General features: G+C 41.5%; 1 protein-coding gene across 1 annotated transcript; it reads right to left on the minus strand.

The window, feature by feature from the left end:
* Positions 1 to 1,337: 1,337 nt before the first annotated feature.
* Positions 1,338 to 10,306, minus strand: CDKN2AIP (CDKN2A interacting protein). The gene is made up of 3 exons (XM_089669641.1): positions 9,986 to 10,306; positions 6,152 to 6,282; positions 1,338 to 2,390 (listed from the first exon to the last, which is right to left on the minus strand). Exons 1-3 carry the CDS (start codon positions 10,228 to 10,230, stop codon positions 1,663 to 1,665), a joined length of 1,104 nt encoding a protein of 367 aa, XP_089525767.1. The 5' UTR covers positions 10,231 to 10,306; the 3' UTR covers positions 1,338 to 1,662.
* Positions 10,307 to 23,155: the final 12,849 nt, after the last annotated feature.

Consider the following 23,155-nt stretch of genomic DNA (forward strand, 5'->3'; position numbering starts at 1 on the left):
CAGTGCGTTAGCAGCCTTATAGGGGGCTCAGAACAGTAAGGGTTCATTTACATTTGCAGTTTGATGGGTGGTAAAACCCCATAGTTAAAGAGTTTTTTCCCAACCCCCCATTTAGCTGCAATAGCCAGGGGTGTACATGTCGCAGCAGGAGTTGCCAGTGTAGTGCCCACCAAGCACGATCCATTCAAGTGAACAAGGCTGCTCTGCAAGTGTCTTGCAACCTTGTGCAGTACAGCAAACAAGTGGTTAAAGCAGGCAGAATTGTGGCTCTCACCCAGTTTTAACCCTTTAGTCTCCACAGAAGAATGTAGTTGCAGGTCCCTTTCAGAGTGGCTCCATTTACTAGAATGGCAGGCGGTAGCATCCACCAAAAGCAACAGGGGGTTTAATTCTTGCTGCGGCATGTGTACACCTTTGGCCGCTGCATCAGCAGCTAAAGAGGGTAGGGATTGGGGACAGTAAAACTGCAACTGAACCTCTTCCTGTGAACAAGCCCTAAGGGCACTGCTGCCAAATGCAACAAAGGGCTCATTCACAAGGGCAGCAGGCATTACTGCTCCTCTGAAAAGTGATTGACGGGTGGTGAGGAGGTGATATGCTGCCTCCTCACCACCAGATTTAAATCCATGATTGCTATGCAATGCATGCAGTACAGCAATTAGAGGTTTAAAACCGGTGTGAAGAGGGGACACTGTGCCCAGTGATCTTTGACTTCTCCCATGCTGTTCATGTAGATCTCCACCTTTTTAAGGTTACCTACCCCTGCCCTATGCTGTTCACTCCTGATTCAGACCATATAACATCTCCTGCCCTCCAAAACATAGGAGCAAGACATTCTATAGTTCATAGATGTCAGTTGGGAGGGCTAACAACATGGTTTGAGATTTTAGTGTAGCACAGGCACATTGCAGCAGAAATAACCAGCTTACTGGATTTCTGGCAGGAGCCAGAAAATAATTTCTTGTATTTTAGTGATATGTGCCATACTGCCAAGGAGTCATGGCTAAAACAAAATTCAACCACTTGACTCTTTGAAGAAGACTGGCACAGAAAGTGACCATGGTGGGAGGGAATGGCAATCTAGGAGTCACCACACATTACTATCTGACCATACAATCAACTTTTAATTTACTTTGTGATTAGAGGGTCTACCAACTTTATCCAAGCAGCAGGCCCTTGCATCACATACCTGTTGGCAGATCTTAACAACTGATTGTTAACATGTGAAGTAAATATAAATCATTGCCCTAGAAAGCTTATTCTGGATATTTAGAGAAATAAAACTCACAATTGAATAGGCTTGAGAACTAGATGAATGGTACAGGTGATACATGTAGTTATAATTTTAAAGCTTTATTCTATTTATGTATAGAAAGGTAAATATACAAATCCACTAATGTTTTCGGGACTGCAATAGGTGATATGTTAAAGGCAAACTGTTAAATTAATTTTAAAATGATTTTTATACACATAAAACCACAAATTAAATTATACCCAAATGATTCTAAGTAGAAAAGAAAAAAAAAAGCTGTTACTTTGTGAAGACAAATGACATTTTCATATTAAAACAGAAATAGAAAATATTTGAAAAAGTATTCTTTTAAACATATAAATTGTAAAGCATTAGAACTCTGTATTTAGGAGTTTGGATAATAAAGTGTCTCATAGAAGATCCTGTGGATTTTTTAACGCTGGAGGCAACTGTGGGGCGCGCGACTCATCATCCAAGAGAACCAAATCTTCAACCTCACGACCACTGTATTTTCTCTTGCAGATCTTCACCACTAATTTCTTCTTCTGAAAAAGTTTTATTGCTTCTCTAGATGCTACAGCTTGGGCACTCGCTCTTGTTTTACCACAACCCATGCCAATGTAAACAGCCTGGCATCTCATTTCACACACCATGTTTTCCTGAGAAGTTTTGTTTTGAGGTAACTCTGCCAGTTCTTTCAGTGGAACAAAAGCGATGTCCAGTGTGGATTTTAAAGTTTTAATACATTCTTCAAGTACTTCTGTATAGTCATGGCTTGGATTAAACCCACCAACAGATACCAGCTTCCAAGCAACTCTTTTATAGAGTTTGTTAAAGAAGGACTGTCGTTGCTTAATATCATCATCAGTGGGTCTGCGGGGGCTTTGCACAGTAGACGTGCTAAACTGTACTCCATCTTCCACTGCTTTCTGATTAGATTCATTGCTGCCACTGCAGTGCTGAGGAGCAGCAGAACTGGAAACGCCTGTGTCGGTCCGTTGCTCCTCTTGGCAATGATCAACCTTCCAATCTACATTGGCAGATGAATTTAAGTCTTCAGTAAAGTTGGTATGGCCTACTGCTGTTCTAGAAGTATCATCTGTAGATTTTTTCTTCGAAGGCTCCTCACTCAGCCCATCTGCATCACAAGGAAAATAATGTTAAGTTTTGCACAGTATAAATACACTAACATATTAAACAAAATATTTCTCCACACTGTATCACAACAAACAACTTGCTATGAAGCATTCCCTCTCTATTTATATTTTATCTTTATTTCTTCCATTCTCTTGCACCCACCCTTTTATTGCAACAGGCTACTAGCACTACTAATCTAGGGAAAAAAAATGCATATTTCAGCCCTGACTATTAGTTACAAAGCCCAAACGTAATGCAGGTGGTAGTTGCAATTTTTCAGAAAATTAGTACACATTTATCAAATCTATATTTTCAGTGAAAAAAAAATAATAAAGTTAATTTAAGCACACACAAACAATACCGGCCATCAGTTTAGAGCAAACTGTGAATGATGGGCCCTAGAATTATTGTTCTCCCTCCAGTGTGCAAGGTGATACCAAATGTGTGTAGCACAATCATCGCTTTCGTACGTAGGTGCACCAGATATGTACATTACATCCTTATAAACTATGACGTGGGGCAATGAATACATTTTTGTGTGTGTTTGTTTTTTTAATGACTGTATATTACATCAATTTTTTAAAACGTTTTTTCCCCACTTAAAAATGTTATTGCTAATCGCATAGAGAACTAATAGTTTCAAGAAAGGGGGTCTTGAAATCTGGAGTATTATTTACAGCATCCAGCCACCGCTTGTTTCTTCTAAGTCCTTTACCCATTTTTTATGCCATAATGACAGTGGGTTATGTGACCTGGCAAGTAATATGTATTTTGAATAGGAGAACCTGTTTACACATGGATCAAGCTACAAATTAAATCTGTTGCATTTTATGTAAAGTTAACGCTACGTTTTAGCTGACTATTGAGGGTACTAGATAGCTGAAGAGATAGATATATATATATATATATATATATATATATATATATATATATATATATATATATAGCGTCATAGATCTTGGCAGAGAATTATATCTACATTTTTTTTTTTTTAAAGTATTTAGATATACTAGTGAGGCACAGATGAGAGACGCATGATGCCTGTTCAGTTGCATAATTCACAGCAGCCATCCAAATCAATTGGCTCGGAGAGGCTTTTAATGAGTATACCTCTTATGGCACAGAGAGGTATACTCATTAAAATCTGGTCTAAAAATAAATAAATAGGATTTAGGAACAAAGTGTATTTCTGGCAGATCAATCAGTAATCTTCAGTGCTTGCAGGGTCTTTAAAGGGATAAAACATGGAGAAATAAACATGTCACCATTATTGACCTTCCTAAAATGTGCATATATTGTATGTTTTTATCGCAATATGAAATATGCTTCATACTATGCTTTGCATTAACATAACACCTCATCATGAATTAAAGATATCCTGTTCATTTTGAATTGCCTGGCAGCACACTTAAAAACACACAAAGACTGGACATGACCCATTTAAGCAAATGGCAATACACAAGTGTAATTTTAACTGTCCAGGCCTTGCAATAGTAATTCAAATAGCAGTGGACTTTAATAAACTATACATACACAATCATTCTTACATAAATATATATTCTCTTGCATACTTCCACTATTCTAAGAAAGGCTAATAAAATGTTTTTTGAGAACAGTATTATTTCAAATTATAGGTTTACATGGGAAACCAATACAAACCCAGATGAGTCTACAGGCTGTTATCTTAAAACAGAACTAAACCCTTCTATGCTTTACAGCCAAGGAAGCAATCATCTTAGTCTGTTTGATCTGCAAAAGCTATGATGCTGCACATGTATACGTTATGACACCATTTGTTGGCTTGACAATTCAGTTGAGAACACAAGCAACCGTGACAGTTATTTATAGCATGCCTTTGAATTTGTTTTGGAAAACAGGTAAATTGATTGGTTTAAGTCAGCTTTAAATATAAAAGGTTTTCAAAAAGCAGTTAAATCAAACGGTTTAGTTCTCCTTTAACAGCAAGTAAAGGCCACATGTGCTGAGAGAAATAAAAATGCCACCATTTTAGATTGTAATATTTAAGGAACAGGGCACTCGGATTCCTCTTGTATTAAATTGTATTGTAAATGTACTGTCTCCCTCCACTTTGTAAAGCACTGCTCAAACTGCTGGTGCTTTATAAATTTTGTACAAATTTAATAATTACAGACCTTCTTAAAATATTAGCTGTCACGCTGAACCTTTAACACTTTGTATCACTGACCCATAAAACATGCTAGAACTGAAGTAAAAAATACTCATCCAATGCTTTGTTTGAATCAGTGACTGAAAGTACTGAACCAAGAGGATCAGTATGACAAGTATTGTCAGAAGGAGAGATCAGCAAAGGAAATTGTGATGTCTGTACTTCTAACAACATGCAACAATGTTTGAACACTTTTCAACTGACTCACTGGATTCTCTGACTGTACAAATACATCAACCAAAACATTGTGACCACTGACAGGTAAAGTCAATTACATTGATTATCTCATTACAATGGCATCTGAAAGTTGGTGGGGTCTATTAGGCAGCACAGTGGCTAAATGGTTAGCACTTCCGCCTGGCAGTACTAGGGTCGTTGGTTCGAATCCCAGCCATGGCACCTCCTGCCTGGAGTTTGCATGTTCTCCCTGTGCCTGCGTGGGTTTTCCCCGGGTACTCCGGTTTCCTCCCACATGCCAAAGACATGCTGGTAGGTTAGTTGGATCCTGTCTAAATTGTCCCTAGTATGTGTATGTAATAATGTGAGTTAGGGACCTTAGATTGTACACCCCGTGAGGGTTAGGGACTGATGTGAATGTACAATATATATGTAAAGCGCTGAGTAAATTGATGGCGCTATACAAGTACCTGAAATAAATAAATCTCTGAAGATGATATGCTGAAAATAGAAAAGGGCCAAATTAGATGGCCAAGTCAAAATATCTCCAAAACTGCAGCTCTCTGGGATGTTCCAGTCCGCAGGGGTCAGGACCTACCATAAGTGGCCCAAGGGCAGAAAAACAGTGAACTGGCGATAGGATCATAGGTTGCCAAGGCTCACTGATGCATATGGGGAGCTAGGCAGGCCGTGTAGTTTGATCCAATAGAAGAGCTAGCTCAAATTGCTAAAAAAGGTTCATGCTGATTCCGATAGAAAGGTGTCAGAACACACAGTGCTTTGTAGTTTGTTGTGTATGTGGCTGCTGAACAGTCAGGATACCCCTGCTGACCAGTGTGCACAGGAAAAAGCACCTACAATGGGCATGTATCAGAACTGGGCCAAGGAGCAATGACAGAAGGTGGCCTGGTCTGATGAACATTTTCTTTTACATCATGTGGATGGCCAGGCGAGTGTGTGTTGCTTACCTGAGGAAAAGAAGGATCAAGGATGTGCTATGGGAAAAAGGCAAGCCAGTCAAGGCTTTAAAGATCTGCTGCTGACAGCTTGGTACCAGATACCACAGCATAGCTTCAAAAGTCTAGTGGAGTCCATGTCTCCATGGGTCAGTGCTGTTTTGGCAGCAAAAAGGGTGACCTACTCAATATTGGGTGGGTGGTCTTAATGTTATGGCTGAGCAACATATACTGAACAGGACATGTAGTACATACAAGTCATGTTTCTGCTGTTATCAGGCAGAGTTCAATTCAAGTGTCCATCAATTCTTGTTTACAAAGATGCACAATGTAATATAGTTTTCACATAAAATACCATTAAAAAGTATTCTAAATAGAAAATACAGTAACACGCTGAACTTTATAGGAAATGCCTCAAATGTACATCTATGTTCTGCTAACCATTGCTACTTGTAATCCCTCTTTTCTTCACCTTGGAAACCAGTTCATCACGAGTTGTATGAATGGGCGCATCAGTGACCTTTATATTTTCTGCCATTTTAAGAGCTTTTTCCATAACAAGAGGTGGATAGCTGGAAGAAAAACAAGACTGTTAAACAAAAAACAAAACAACAAACCAAGATTACCTAGAACAGGGCTATTTACAGTGTACTAATAAAGTATGACTATTTAAAACTAAAAAAAAATAGTTTTGCCTTTTAGAGTGGAGATTAGGGATGCACCTACATATTGGTGGCCGAAAGGTATTGGCTGAAAATTGTGTTATTGGCATATTGCCATTTTGCGGATAGGAAATAAGGACTTCAATGGCTTCTCTGTTTTCATTATAAAAGAAAGGTGTCAAAGCAACTCTGGCAAAGTTGCATCCCCACAGACTTTCGGGCAGAGTTGCCCCCTAGTGACTTCAATGCAAAAGTCGCGTCCCATAGATTTAAATACAAAATTACGTCACATAGACTTCAATACAAAAAATGTCCTAGTGAATTCAATGCAAAAGTGCCAACCACATGAATTAAAGCAGAGTTCCAGACGTTTCTGTGCTTATTAAAAGTCAGCAGCTACAAAAAGTGCAAATAAACACACTTACCTATCCCAGAGTCCATGTTCTCACCCACGCTGTCTTTTCTCCCCTTCTCTCCCCTATGGCGCTGGCATCTCAACTGTGGGCACCAGGCTGTGACAGCTTGTGGCTTCACAGCCTGGTGCCCATTGTGCATGAGTGAGTTGCACTGCACCTCCAAATTGGTCCAGTAATCTTCTGGGACCTGTGGAAGTTCCCGGGAGGGAGGATGGGACCGAACTTCCAGATCACTTCGCCACGCAAACTGAGCCGGAAGTGGGAGGGGGTACCTGTCTTTTAGACCCTGGATGTATCAATAAAGAGAACATGTCACCAAAAAGGGACTTTGTCCCCTATGTGATTGGGAAAAAAAAAAAAATTATTTGTAAAAAAAAAAAGTTACACCCAAGCACATAACATCCCCCCCCCCCTCAAGTAAACAAAAATTTCAGCCCCCCACACCACAATGAGAGCAATAATTCTAGCACAAGACCTCCTCGGTAACACTAAACTGATGCCCTATAAGGCCTTTAAAAGGGTGACCCATAGAAAATATAGGGTACTAAAGCTAGTTGCCACTTCACGAGTGCATGCAAATTTAAGGTTTGACATGCTGGATATCCATTTACTCAGTGAAACCATCTTTTATATCTTTATCAAAAATAGGGTAATTACTTTTTTGTGCCCTAAAATTAACAACAGGGATGTGCAATTCATATCGACCAACACCCAGGACATGCAATTCCGGGAAGATAGTTTTTTTTTGTCTTTAGCCCTGCGGCCCGATTGCTTCCACACAACCCACAGTGCCAGCCTCTCCTCCTGCTATATGTTCCGGGCTCTGCTTGCCCATCTACGGGACTGAGACTGGTTCACTGGGTGCTGATGGGATGTTACACACAAGCATATAACCCCCCCCCCAAATTTTCGAGGCCCCCACATATGTACGTATGCACAAACGTAAAAGCACGCTCTGGGGCGCCTACACATGAAAACGTTGATTGCGATACACGTTACATATCGTCACATATGCCAGAATGAGAGCAATAATTCTAATATAAGACCTCCTCCATAACGATAAACTGATGGCCTATAAGGGGCTTCAAAAGCGCCACCTATAGACAATATAGGGTACTGAAATTAGTTTCTGTTTCACGAGCACACGCAAATTTAAGGTTTGACATGCTGGATATCTATTTACTCGATGCAACCTCATCTTTTATATATTTTACAAAAAAAAATTGGATAATTTGTTTTTTGTGCGCTAAAATTAACTTGTGTATTTTTTTACTGAAATTTTGTGTTTCCAAGACCTTTGTGGTAATATCGTGTGACATGAAAAATGGAAACTACCTCTATTTTATTCTCTAGGGTCTCTGCTTTAAGAAAAAATATAACGTTTGGGAGTTTTGTGTAATCTTCAAACCAAAAATAATTTTCTTTAAAATGTGAGCAAAAAACACAAAATTGTCACAGGGATAAAGGATAAGCCGGACATTGCCCTTTCCTGAGGAGCACCCAATCAGTGCTCATTACACTTGAAAGGTCTCTCCCATCCCCGATAGCCCCTGGGTGTGGGGCTGGAGACAGGCAGGGAGAGGAAGAGGAGATTTGGAGCGCAATGTTAAAAAATTAAATATTTAAGCCGCTGTAAAGCCCCAGACATTCCTAAAAGCATCTCAGATTTAAATACAGTTTTGGTTACAATTTTTATTTCTTTATCTGGACAAGTAAATTAGGACCCAGATTTAGCTCCTGGAAAAGTAGTAAAAAAAAAAAAAAAAAAAAAGTCGGTCAACATTCCTGTAAATACCTTTTCTCATCAGGTAGTCAAGTGACTTCTATCAGAGTCCAGCAAAGCACATGTTAAAGCTTGTAGGAGGAGTCTTCATTTTGCTCTAGGAAGATGCAGAAACCCTGACCTGACAGTGCTAATTGGCCCTGTGCTGATCACATGTCCTCCCCCTCCCCCCCCCAACAAAAACTCTAGCAGTACACACCAATCTGAGCATGTGCAGAGTGACTCTGCACGATATGTCTGATCAGGAGATGAGGGGGACACTGGAAGAAAGGAAGGATCAGAGAATCAGGATCAAACAGCCTTTTTACACAATACAGGGGATTAACCCCTTAGTTTCCACAGTGAGTATAACAAGTTTGCTTTACTGCATATACAGACTGATTTTACTGTTGTGGGTTTAGTAACACTTGTAATAAAAAAAAAATAATTTGTCTGTTTTGCTTTTTGGCCAAGCCCATCCTATATTTTCGGTTTCTGCACTGGAATCTTTATTTCAGTGCACCACTAGAGTTGATGGATTAGAGCACCTGTCGGTGAAACTCCATAATGAAGGCACAGACAGCAGTATTAACTCTCTTTTTGTCCTGTTTACCATTATCATTGAAAGAGAAAGTAAAAGAAAATCCCAAACTTTGAACTGCCCCGGATGTCATAGTGGGAGCAGTGGCTGTGTTCCAATAGACATGAATGGGACTACCCACACAGGGAAGCAAGCAAAACCTGTGCAACCCACAAAACATGGCTCTGCATTTCTAACCACAGCCATCTTGAGTAAGGGCAGCCACAGCCCTGCATGGCACGAAGGATGTGGTCAACCTGTGTGAACAAGGCCTAAACCACATGTTATGAAGCGGTTGTACAATCACCTTTTGATCTACCAACAACTAGGAAGCACATGGTCCAGCCTGATTGTATACACATTGACTGCATAGACTGGGTGCAGCCTCATATTACACTGTTAGATTGTATGACACAATTGTAATGTGTATGGAGACCCCAAGGCCCCGATCACACCTGCGTGTGGCAGAAAGATGTATTTTTTGCACGTGTTTTCAGGACTTGTAAAGTAAAAAAAAACTTGGAGCTCACCTATGGGTGCCATTCGTTCTTAATGGTATTTCGTCCTATGAAGGAAGGGTACATGAGATACTTTGCCCCATTTGTTGCTCACAGGAAGGTCCATTCAATTGAACGAGCAGCCCTACAACACTTAGCAAGAGAAAGAAACATGCGGTGCCACAATGTGCGGGTGTGAATGGGGCCTACATCAGGCTGTACAAACTGATTGCAAAGTGTATGGGCAGCCTTAGATTTCCCAATGTCATATAATCGGAGGAATCGGCTATACAATCCCTTCCACGGCTATCCATCCCGGCAGGCCCTGCCCTCCATACAGACATACAGACATACATACCAGCACCCGGTGAAGACATGGTTAGCCCACACCATGGAGTAGGCGAGGAGCCGGTCCAGCCCCTGGTGGTTGGAGTCGGGCGGTGGTGGCGGCTGCCCGGGCCCACAGAAGTCCGCCAGGTTCCGCAAAATGAACTCTCTCCGGTGCTGCCACAGCTTGTCCGACTCACAAACCCCTCGTATCCCCTCCAGCCATGCCGCCGTCTCCCGGTTCTGCCTCAGGAAATCGCACACCTCATCCTCCATTGCCCGAAACAACCGAACAACCTCCCAAACTCCACAATCTGCGAGCACGGCGTCTTTGCTACGTCATGACGCCTTCGCTACGTCATGAAGCCTCACCTCTACGTCCCGCCGCTGCCTCTGACGCACCCATGTGACCGGATGGAGACAACTGCAGCCATGTTTTATATGGGCAACGAAAAAGTTGGCTGCGGTGTGTACAGTTTTATATGTGTGATATCGGTGAGGTGTGTCGGTCGTGCCCAGTAATAGTCTTCAGTTTTATAAGCTGGGGGTGCTAAATATCAGTGCTTTGCCTCTTTGAATGAAAGAAAAGCGGTGACAACAGGAAGTCAACAGAAGATGTTGGGTATTAAAGTATAACTAAAGGTCTTATACATGTGGTATCACCTTAACCGGGAGGAGTAGTAGAATGTATTTTGGTTGTAATTCTTGATATGTCAATGCTGCTTGTTACCTTATAGGTTGAAAACTTTGTGTTAAAAAAATAATTTTAATTTTCTTTTCACATTTTACAAAAACTTGTGGCAAAAAAGTTAAATGTTCAAAAGACTATATACCTGGGAGAAAATACGTTGTGCTGTTTGCTTTCCAAAATGTGATCATTTTGTGGGTATTTCCACTGTCCTGGTGCTCCAGGGCCTTAAAAATTGTGATAGGTAGTCAGGAAATTAGATGTGTAATTTATGTCTCCAGAATGCCTGAAGGTGCTACTTGGATATTGGGCCTCTGCATGTGGCCAGGCTATGAAAAAGTCTCACATGTGGTATCCCCATACTCAGAAGCAGTAGCAGAATGTATTTTGGGGTGTCATTTTTGTTTCCAGTAGTGTTTATTTGGTTTTTCATAAGAAATTACAAATCTGAGATCAGCTCCTGCATCAGGGTGTATATCACTGATTCTAGATCCACTATTGATTCCAGAAGGCCTCTGATCCTGAAGTTATAGCGTCGGGATCTATTTTCAAGGTCTTCAATCTTAGCCTGAGCCTGATCCAGTTGATCCTGCAAAGTTGAGATCAAATTAGAGTTCTGATTAACCTTTTTAATTGTACCATCCATTTTGGATTCAGTAGAGTCCAGCCTATCCCCTTATACCTTGAAAGTCTCTTTTAATATCTGTGGTCATAATGGTGTATTCTTTAGATAATTCTTTCTGTAGTAATGTGGAAAATCTTACTATCAGAACCGCGTCCCCCGAGTATGGGACCGGTTGTGACAAAGGAGGTTGTTCAGTGGAGCTAGTCTGGCTCAGTATAATTATATCAAAAGAACATGCAGCGCTAATGAAATTCAATATTACATGCATATAGTCATAAGGTGCATGTAATCAAAAATGTTATTGTGAACACCACTTGATCATAGGATCGATCTAAACATATCTAAACGGCCAGGAGTGGTGATAATGGTAAATAAATATCTCCAACAAGAGTGTTCTTGCGGTGCATCGTGCAAAATTTCAAGGCAAGGTGGTGAAAAAATTAGTGACTTCTGTGACCGTATTCCTCCCACAGATGAGTGTAGATTGCACTAACCAGAAAGCGCAATGGTAATGCGCATTTGAGTGTTAACCAACTCGTGGTCATCCCCTTATTGAAACTGGATCACAGAGAGGGTCGTCTGGCCTGCGTCAGCTTGGCAAATATCGCAACCTCAGGGTCTCCAGATATCAGGGGATATGCAATCGTCTCATCAGCAGGGGGAGTTTAACCATTCCTGATGTGGCCACCAGATCATCCCAAGCAAGACTTGAAGGAGGGGGGGGCTCGGAAGTAACGAGCCAGAACAACAGAAAGATCTGATAGTGTAGTACTTTATTATCCACAGGGGTAAAATATACAGAGTACTTGAATAGGTACTCACATGCAGTAGTAGGCAGTTGATGCTAGGGAATTCCAAAATGGCCGCCGGCCGTCCACAGGAGCCGTGCGGTGTGACGTCACAGGATGTAGGGCACCTCGCTAACGCGTTTCGTGCGCTTGCATGTTATCCCCTTTGATAACGTGCAAGCATACAAAACGCGTTAGGGAGGTGCCCTACATCCTGTGACGTCACACCGCACGGCTCCTGTGGACGGCCGGCGGACATTTTGGAATTCCCTAACATCAACTGCCTACTACTGCATGTGAGTACCTATTCAAGTACTCTGTATATTTTACCCTTGTGGATAATAAAGTACTACACTATCAGATCTTTCTGTTGTTCTGGCTCGTTACTTCCGAGCCCCCTCCTTCAAGGCTTGCTTGGGATGATCTGGAGGCCACATCAGGAATGGTTAAACTCCCCCTGCTGATGAGACGATTTCATATCCCCTGATATCTGGAGACCCTGAGGTTGCGATATTTGCCCAGCTGACGCAGGCCAGACGACCCTCTCTGTGATCCAGTTTCAATAGGGGGATGACCAGGAGTTGGTTAACACTCAAATGCGCATTACCATTGCGCTTTCTGGTTAGTACAATCTACACTCATCTCTGTGGGAGGAATACGGTCACAGAAGTCACTAATTTTTTCACCACCTTGCCTTGAAATTTTGCACGATGCACCGCAAGAACACTCTTGTTGGAGATATTTATTTACCATTATCACCACTCCTGGACGTTTAGATATGTTTAGATCGATCCTATGATCAAGTGGTGTTCACAATACCATTTTTTGATTATATGCACCTTATGACTATATGCATGTAATATTGAATTTCATTAGCACTGCATGTTCTTTTGATATATGTATTTTGGAGGCTCCTGGTGTTCGTCTTTCATGCTAGTCGCTTTTTCGTTTTCATCCAGCGCTCGTATCGTTTCTTTTTTGGCTCAGTATAGTGTCTGCTAATTCTGCCATATTTCTGTCCATGGAGGATGCTGGGGAGGTTGAGCTCCCCATGTCTCCCTCAAGAGACTGGGAACACGGAGAGAACTGCTGTCCACCCACCTGAAGCGACTGCTGGAGCTGGGGATTCTCCTGGGATTGTGAGGAGAAGGGATCTCCCATTAGCTCAGCTGGAGATGGAGGAGACGCAGGCTGTTGCTGCCTGGAGGGCTGACCGTTGCCTCGTGGTGTCCCCTTCTGCATTGTTGCCATCTTGGCCAGAGGGGCCTGCTGTGGGAGAGGAAGCTGGCAGGCCGATCGGGGCGGCTGAGAGGTCTGAGCTGATTTCCTCCTTGTTGCACCCGTTGTCCGCCGGTGCATTGTAGTCTCCCCCACACGGGAACGCTGTCACTGATGTCTCTCCTCTGCTCCTCTCTGCTATTTCTTGATTAGATGGTCGAGAGCATGCGGAGCGCAGTCAGTGCATGACCCATCCCGGCGCCACGCACGTGCACTGGGGGTGTAATTTTTAGTACGTAAATGCTATGTGTTAGAAATATCTTATAAATAAACAACCTCTAAGATTGTAAGCTCTAACAAGCAGGGCCCTATGTTTCCTCTTGTACCAAATTGCATTGTAACTGTAATGTCTACCTTCATTTTGTAAAGCGCTGCGCAATCTGTTGGCACTTTATAAATCCTGTATTAGAATAATAATAACTTTATGTAAAAAAAAAATTTGTTTAATTTTTTTCCCCACATTCTCTGAAAACGTGTGGAAAAAAATACATCAAAAGACTCATTGTGCCTCATAGAATATATGTTGGGGTGTTTGCTTGTCAAAAAAAACGTATTTTCTGTTATAAAAATATCCAATAAACTCAAATTTAGTCATAAATTTAGGTCAAAATGTATTCTGCTATGTCTTTGGTAAAAAAAAAACCCAATACATACATATTAATTGGTTTGTGTGAAAGTTATAGCGTCTACAAGCTATGGCATATATATATTGGAATTTACGCAGCTTATGCTTTCTGACTTACTATCACGTTTCTTGAGGTGCTAAAATGCTAATGCAGTACAAACACTCCCAAATGACCCTTTTTTGGAAAGTAGACACCACAAGGAATTTGCTGAAAGGCATGTTGAGTCTTTTTTGCCACAAATTTTTTTTTTACACAAATTTGTCACTGTGGTCAGCCGTCAGAACCGCCGGCTGCAGTCTCGGGTTTCCTGGTGGGACGGAAGAGCCCAAGAATGCTGTGGAAGGCTTCTAAAAGTGATCCAGCGGCTAATTAGCCATGAGGATTGCTTTTACAAGAAAGCCGACCGCCAGCTGAAAAAACCATACTAGGATGATGCCTGTAGCTGCAGGCATCATCCTGGTATAACCACTCAGAGTCCAGCGACGTACCAGCACATTGCTGGTCCTTGTTGGGCAAATATGTAACAGCAGAGAACGTGGGCATATGATGAATCAGGTCTGTGGACCAATATGACAGAAATTCACTCTTTTTTTGTACTACTGTTGAGGGTTAGGCCCAAAAAAGTTTTAAATTCAGAAACCATGATAGGTTTCCATGCGGATAGTCTGGCAAGAGCTATGAAAAACAGCGGAGGGACTAAACATTTCTGCTGGCAGCGAGCAGGGCTGATCCTGCTAACACTGCATATTTGGAGACACTATACTAAGGGGGCACTAGTATAGTTCTAAAATCGTGATTCTTGTGAGCTACTATGGTGTATTATGTGCATAAAAAATTATATATTAAATATGATTACAATATATATAATCAAAATCACCTTTTAAAATTTAGTGCTATATACTAAATTATATAAAGTATAAATATGTGAAAAATTGAATGAGTGGATCGCCTACACCAGTGGTCGGCAAGCCGCGGCTCGCGAGCCACATGCGGCTCTTTACAGACTTTAATGCGGCTCTTCTGTGTGCCGGGCGCCCGCTCCCCTCCCTCCTCTCGGGCGGCCGCCCCAAAAGTCAGGACTCTGCAGCTAGCCCAGCAATGGGCAAACTACGGCCCGGCGGACCTTTTAATCCGGCCCGCGGAGCGTGGCAAACATTGGCTGTCAGGATGTAGGTGGGGCAGCGTGACGAACTCCTCTCCTCTCACAGTCCGCCCTGAAGACCGGAATGGCGCGGGAACACGGCGAGAGGAACGCGCGGAGCAAAGGTAAGTAAATTGACACAATATGGGGAATGAATTACTATAGGGGGGATGAATTACTATAGGGGGGATGAATTACTATATGGGGGATGAATTACTATGGGGGATGAATTACTATATGGGGGATGAATTACTATATGGGGGATGAATTACTATAGGGGGGAATAGTACTATGGGGGATGAATTACTATGGGGGATTAATTACTATATGGGGGATGAATTACTATATGGGGGGGAATAGTACTATGGGGGATGAATTACTATATGGGGGATGAATTACTATGGGGGATGAATTCCTATATGGGGGATTAATTACTATGGGGGATGAATTCCTATATGGGGGATGAATTACTATGGGGGATGAATTACTATGGGGGATGAATTACTATATGGGGGATGAATTACTATGGGGGATGAATTACTATGGGGGATGAATTACTATATGGGGGATGAATTACTATGGGGGATGAATTACTATATGGGGGATGAATTACTATATGGGGGATGAATTACTATATGGGGGATGTATTTTCAGTTTTAAAAATGTGGCTCTCAAAATAAATTTCAATTGTGGTTTTGGCGAGATTTGGCTCAGTTGAAAAAAAAGGTTGCCCACCACTGGCCTACACCATACACATACTCATATTAATGTGTTACTATAATCAAAAACAAAATAAATGTGCCGCACTCCACTAAAATAAAATAGTAAAATAACTACAAAAATGTGTATACTTATACAATATATTTTGCAACTTAATATTACATTTTAAATAGCATATATAGTCCACACTATTGATGTGCTATTCTGCTGCAAATACATTCCCACAATCACTCTGTGATTAGTTGTGATAACTTCCACTACTGAGGGTTATATAAAATATATATATATAAACAGGAAATATAAAAAATATATTTTTATATGAAAAAGTCCACACAAAAAAAGTCCACACACACAAAAAAAAAACTTCTCGTGCTCCTTCACCTGTGTGCGCTCACCTGATTTATATGACCAAACTTTTAAGTGTCATGACCTCTGGGGAGGGGCTCTGACGTCACGACGCTTAAAGGTATAGACACAGCAAGTATGAGGAGTGTGGCAAACATATAAGAGGATTCTATATCAGTGCAAAACAAGGGTTTTTTTCTATTTGTATTATGTGAGTGCATTATTTAAGCATAATAAATACTTTTTAAAGAAGATAAGGCACTATATTATACTCTTTTATTACAGTGAGGAACAGAAGTATTTGAACACCCTGCGATTTTGCAAGTTCTCCCACTTAGAAATCATGGAGGGGTCTGAAATTCACATTCTAGGTGCATTCCCACTCTGAGAGACAGAATTAAAAAAAATAAAATTCAGGAAATCACATTGTATGATTTTTAAAGAATGTACTTGTCTTGCATTGCTCAACATAAGTATTTGAACACCTGAGAAAATCAGTGTTAATATTTGGTACAGAAGCCTTAGTTTGCAATTACAGAGGTCAAACATTTCCTGTAGTTCTTGACCCGGTTTGCACACACTGCAACAGGGATTTTGGCCCACTCCTCCTCACAGATCTCCTCTAGATCTGTCAGGTTTTGGGGCTGTCGCTAAGCAACACGGAGTTTCAGCTCCCTCCAAAGATGTTCTATTGGATTTAGGTCTGGAGACTGGCTAGGCCACTCCAGAACCTTGATATGCTTCTTACGGAGCCACTGCTTGGTTATCCTGGCTGTGTGCTTCGGTTCGTTGTCATGTTGGAAGACCCAGCCACGACCCATCTTCAATGCTCTGACTGAGGAAAGGAGGTTGTTGCTCAAAATGTCACAATAAATGGCCCCATTCATCCTCTCCTTAATACAGTGCAGTCGTCCTGTCCCCTTCGCAGAAAAGCACCCCCATAGCATGATGTTACCACTTCCATGCTTCACAGTAGGGATGGTGTTCTTGGGATGCAACTCATTCTTTTTCCTCCAAACACGACGAGTGAAGTTTAGACCAAAAAGTTCTACTTTGGTCTCATCTGACCACATGACTTTCTCCCAAGCCTCCTCTAGATCATCCAGATGGTCATTGGCAAACTTCAGACGGGCCTGGACATGTGATGACTTGAGCAGGGGAACCTTCCGTGCAATGCATGATTTGAAACCATGACGGCCTAGTGTTCTACCGATAGTGACCATGTTAAACTGTGTTCCCAGCTCTCTTCATGTCATTGACCAGCTCCTCCCTTGTAGTTCTGGGCTGATTCCTCACCTTTCTTATCAGTGATACCCCACGAGGTGAGATCTTGCATGGAGGGAGACTGGCAGTCATCTTTAACCTCTTCTATTTTCTAACAATTGCTCCAACAGTTGATCAATTTTCACCAAGCTGCTTGGCAATTGCCCCGTAGCCCTTTCCAGCCTTGTGGAGGTCCACTATTTTGTCTCTGGTGTCTTTTGACAGCTCTTTGGTCTTGCCCATGGTAGTAGTTGGTGTCTGACTGACTGTGGGGTGAACAGGTGTCTTTAAAGAGCTCAGACAGGTGCTACTAAGTTAGATTAATGAGTGGAGTAGAGGTGGACTTTTTAAAGGCACAGTAACAGGTCTTTGAGAGCCAGAATTCTTGCTGTTTCTTAGGTGTTCAAATACTTATGTTCAGCAGTGCAAGACAAATAAATTCTTTAAAAATCATACAATGTGATTTCCTGAATTTTTTTTTAAATTCTGTCTCTCAGAGTGGGAATGTACCTAGAATGTGAATTTCAGACCCCTCCATGATTTCTAAGTAGGAGAACTTGCAAAATCGCAGGGTGTTCAAATACTTCTGTTCCTCACTGTATATACATTGGTATTTACACAGCTTTTACTTTCTGACTGCCTATCACATGCCCTAAAATGTCAGGTTAGTACAAACACCCTCCCAAAAGACCCATTTTTGGAAAGTAGACACCCCAAGGAATTTGATAAGAGGCATGGTGAGTATTTTGCAAGGTTTTGAAAAAAGAAAAGATAAATTTTCATTTTCTTTATTCGTTTTCCAAAAACTTGTGGCAAAAAATGAGATCTGCAAAATACTCACCATGCCTCTTAGCAAATACCTTGGAGTGTCTACTTTCCAAAAAGGGGTCTTTTGGAGGGTTGCTTCTACTATCCTGGCATTTCAGGGCCAACATTAGAAGCTTATGCCACATACCACCCACTTTTCTAACCACTTGAAGACCAAGCCTTTTCTGACACTTTTTTTGTTTACTTGAAAAAAGTTTTTTACTAGAAAATTACTTTGAACCACCAAACATTACAGGTGAAACTCGAAAAATTAGAATATCGTGCAAAAGTTAATTTATTTCAGTAATGCAACTTAAAAGGTGAAACTAATATATGAGATAGACTCATTACATGAAAAGCAAGATAGTTAAAGCCGTGATTTGTCATACTTGTGATGATTATGGCTTACAGCTCATGAAAACCCCAAATCCACAATCTCAGAAAATTAGAATATTGTGAAAAGGTGCAGTATTCTAGGCTCAAAGTGTCCCACTCTAATCAGCTAATTAAGCCATAACACCTGCAAAGGGTTCCTGAGCCTTTAAATGGTCTCTCAGCCTGGTTCAGTAGGAATCACAATCATGAGAAAGACTGCTGACCTGCCAGTTGTGCAGAAAACCATCATTGACACCCTCCGTAAGGAGGGAAAGCCTCAAAAGGTCATTGCAAAAGAAGTTGGATGTTCCCAAAGTGCTGTATCAAAGCACATTAATAGAAAGTTATGTGGAAGGGAAAAGTGTGAAAGAAAAAGGTGCACAAGCAGCAGGGATGACCGCAGCCTGGAGAGGATTGTCAGGAAAAGGCCATTCAAAAGTGTTGGGGACTTTCACAAGGAGTGGACTGAGGCTGGAGTCAGTGCATCAAGAGCTACCACACACAGACAGATCCTAGACATGGGCTTCAAATGTCGTATTCCTTTTGTCAAGCTGCTCCTGAACAACGAAAAACATCAGAAGCATCTTACCTGAGCTAAAGAAAAACAGACCTGGTCTGTTGCTCAGTGGTCCAAAGTCCTCTTTTCTGATGAGAGCAACTTTTGCATCTCATTTGGAAACCAAGGACCTAGAGTATGGAGGAAGAATGGAGAGGCACACACTGCAAGATGCTTGAAGTCCAGTGTGAAGTTTCCACAGTCTGTGTTAATTTGGGGAGCCATGTCATCTGCTGGTGTTGGTCCACTGTGCTTCATTAAGTCCAGGGTCAACACAGCCATCTACCAGAAGATTTTGGAGCACTTAATGCTTCCTTCCACAGACAAGCTTTATGGTGATGCTGACTTCATTTTCCAGCAGGACTTGGCACCTGCCCACACTGCCAAAAGCACCAAAACCTGGTTCAATGACCGTGGGCTTACTGTGCTTGATTGGCCAGCAAACTCGCCTGACCTGAACCCCATTGAGAATCTATGGAGCATTGCCAAGAGAAAGATGAGAGACATGAGACCGAACAATGCAGAAGAGCTGAAGGCCGCTATTGAAGCATCCTGTTCTTCCATAACACCTCAGCAGTGCCACAGGCTGATAGCTTCCATGTCACGCCGCATTGAGGCAGTAATTGCTGCAAAAGGGACCCAAACCAAGTACTGAGTACATACAGTCAGGTCCATAAATATTGGGACATCGACACAATTCTAACATTTTTGGCTCTATACACCACCACAATGGATTTGAAATGAAACAAACAAGATGTGCTTTAACTGCAGACTGGCAGCTTTAATTTGAGGGTATTTACATCCAAATCAGGTGAACGGTGTAGGAATTACAACAGTTTGCATATGTGCCTTCCACTTGTTAAGGGACCAAAAGTAATAGGACAGAATAATAATCATAAATAAAACTTTCACTTTTTAATACTTGGTTGCAAATCCTTTGCAGTAAATTACAGCCTGAAGTCTGGAACTCATAGACATCACCAGACGCTGGGTTTCATCCCTGGTGATGCTCTGCCAGGCCTCTACTGCAACTGTCTTCAGTTCCTGCTTGTTCTTGGGGCATTTTCCCTTCAGTTTTGTCTTCAGCAAGTGAAATGCATGCTCAATTGGATTCGGGTCAGGTGATTGACTTGGCCATTGCATAACATTTCACTAATATATATATATAGTGCAGCGCTCAAAGCTAACTTAAATACTGAAATAACTGTGCTCACATGCAATAGTGACACACATAAAGTGAAATATCCTTGTTTAAAAGTGCCACTCTCTATTAATCTTTATCCCTTCGTGCCCATATAGTCACACAAATATATATGAAAATAAACAGGTTCTCATTAAAAAATAATAATTATTTTACAGTGCTCCAAGTGTAGTGACGTGACCACACTTTATATATATTAATCATAAAAATCCAACGAAAATGTCCATAAATACTAATGGTAAATACATGCAAGGTGCAAAAAAATGTGCAAAAAATATGCAAAAAAATTGGTGCAAAGCAAATGTGTTCTTGTTCCACAGCAGTGCCACTCTTCCCCTCCTATGGCTAGATTGCCTCCTCACCTCCTTACGCTGACCCCTAAGGGCCAAACAGCTTTCAGGATCAATCTGGATCCTTATCCCCTGGAGATCAGCACTTCTCCTGCCGTCGTGGATCACTTTAGGGTACTTCCATTACCCCCACTCAGAAGCCTCTAGAGAATAATTACTCACCACCCTGTTTACCCCTCACTCCCTCCTCCCATAGAAGCTGACACCTCTGTACAGGTCTGGCCGCCGCTGTGGGCGGCCCAGCGCTGTTGCTGTTAATTATTAAAAACAAGAGAGACCTTTTTTCCCTCTCTTGGGTCTCTCTTGTTTTTAATAATTAACAGCAACAGCGCTGGGCCGCCCACAGCGGCGGCCGGACCTGTACAGAGGTGTCAGCTTCTATGGGAGGAGGGAGTGAGGGGTAAACAGGGTGGTGGGTAATTATTCTCTAGAGGCTTCTGAGTGGGGGTAATGGAAGTACCCTAAAGTGATCCACGACGGCAGGAGAAGTGCTGATCTCCAGGGGATAAGGATCCAGATTGATCCTGAAAGCTGTTTGGCCCTTAGGGGTCAGCGTAAGGAGGTGAGGAGGCAATCTAGCCATAGGAGGGGAAGAGTGGCACTGCTGTGGAACAAGAACACATTTGCTTTGCACCAATTTTTTTGCATATTTCTTGCACATTTTTTTGCACCTTGCATGTATTTACCATTAGTATTTATGGACATTTTCGTTGGATTTTTATGATTAATATATAAAGTGTGGTCACGTCACTACACTTGGAGCACTGTAAAATAATTATTATTTTTTAATGAGAACCTGTTTATTTTCATATATATTTGTGTGACTATATGGGCACGAAGGGATAAAGATTAATAGAGAGTGGCACTTTTAAACAAGGATATTTCACTTTATGTGTGTCACTATTGCATGTGAGCACAGTTATTTCAGTATTTAAGTTAGGTTTGAGCGCTGCACTATATATATATATTTTTGATATTTTCACTGTTTGGGTAGCAGGTTAAGTGTTGGCAGCTTATAGTAGGTGTATTTCCCTTTTGCGCAGGAGGATCTTTGTTTATAACATTTCACTTCTTTCCCTTAAAAAACTCTTTGGTTGCTTTTGCAGTATGCTTTGGGTCTTTGTCCATCTGCACTGTGAAGCGGCGTCCAGTGAGTTCTGAAGCATTTGGCTGAATATGAGCAGATAACATTGTCCGAAACACTTCAGAATTCATCTGCTGCTTTTGTCAGCAGTCACATCATCAATAAATACAAGAGAACCAGTTCCATTGGCAGCCATACATGCCCACGCCATGACACTACAACCACCATGCTTCACTGATGAGGTGGTATGCTTAGGATCATGAGCAGTTCCTTTCCTTCTCCATACTCTTCTTTTCCCATCACTCTGGTACAAGTTGATCTTGGTCTCATCTGTCCATAGGATGTTGTTCCAGAACTGTGAAGGCTTTTTTAGATGTTGTTTGGCAAACTCTAATCTGGCCTTCCTGTTTTTGAGGCTCACCAATGGTTTACATCTTGTGGTGAACCCTCTGTATTCACTATGGTGAAGTCTTCTCTTGATTGTTGACTTTTCCAGACATACACCTACCTCCTGGAGAGTGTTCTTGATCTGGCCAACTGTTTTGAAGGGTGTTTTCTTCACCAGGTAAAGAATTATTCGGTCATCCACCACAGTTGTTTTCCGTGGTCTTCCAGGTCTTTCGGTGTTGCTGAGCTCCCCGGTGCGTTCCTTCTTTTTAAGAATGTTCCAAACAGTTGTTTTGGCCACGCCTAATGTTTTTGCTATCTCTCTGATGGGTTTGTTTTGTTTTTTTCAGCCTAATGATGGCTTGCTTCACTGATAGTGACAGCTCTTTGGATCTCATCTTGAGAGTTGACAGCAACAGATTCCAAATGCAAATAGCACACTTGAATTGAACTCTGGACCTTTTATCTGCTCATTGTAATTGGGATAATGAGGGAATAACACACACCTGGCCATGGAACAGCTGAGAAGCCAATTGTCCCATTACTTTTGGTCCCTTAACAAGTGGGAGGCACATATGCAAACTGTTGTAATTCCTACACCGTTCACCTGATTTGGATGTAAATACCCTCAAATTAAAGCTGCCAGTCTGCAGTTAAAGCACATCTTGTTTGTTTCATTTAAAATCCATTGTGGTGGTGTATAGAGGCATAAATGTTAGAATTGTGTCGATGTCCCAATATTTATGGATCTGACTGTATGCATGCTTATACTTTTCAGAGGTCCGATATTGTTCTATGTACAATCCTTGTTTTATTGATTGCATGTAATATTCTAATTTTCTGAGATTGTGGATTTGCGGTTTTCATGAGCTGTAAGCCATAATCATCACAATTATGACAAATCACGGCTTGAACTATCTTGCTTTGCATGTAATAAGTCTATCTCATATATTAGCTTCACCTTTTA

This window comes from Staurois parvus, unplaced genomic scaffold, assembly GCF_062004578.1.
Source record: "Staurois parvus isolate SC_StPar_1 unplaced genomic scaffold, SC_StPar_1.0 ptg000080l, whole genome shotgun sequence".
Lineage (NCBI taxonomy): Eukaryota > Metazoa > Chordata > Amphibia > Anura > Ranidae > Staurois > Staurois parvus.

What these genes read in the sequence shown, in the direction of transcription:
- CDKN2AIP (XM_089669641.1), bottom strand. Translation starts at nt 10,230, where the DNA reads ATGGAGGATGAGGTGTGCGATTTCCTGAGGCAGAACCGGGAGACGGCG. An exon ending in CATGTCTTCACCGGGTGCTG is followed by an intron (nt 6,283 to 9,985) that starts GTATGTATGTCT and finishes TTTTTCTTCCAG; the next exon opens with CTATCCACCTCTTGTTATGG. An exon ending in AGGGATTACAAGTAGCAATG is followed by an intron (nt 2,391 to 6,151) that starts GTTAGCAGAACA and finishes CTTGTGATGCAG; the next exon opens with ATGGGCTGAGTGAGGAGCCT.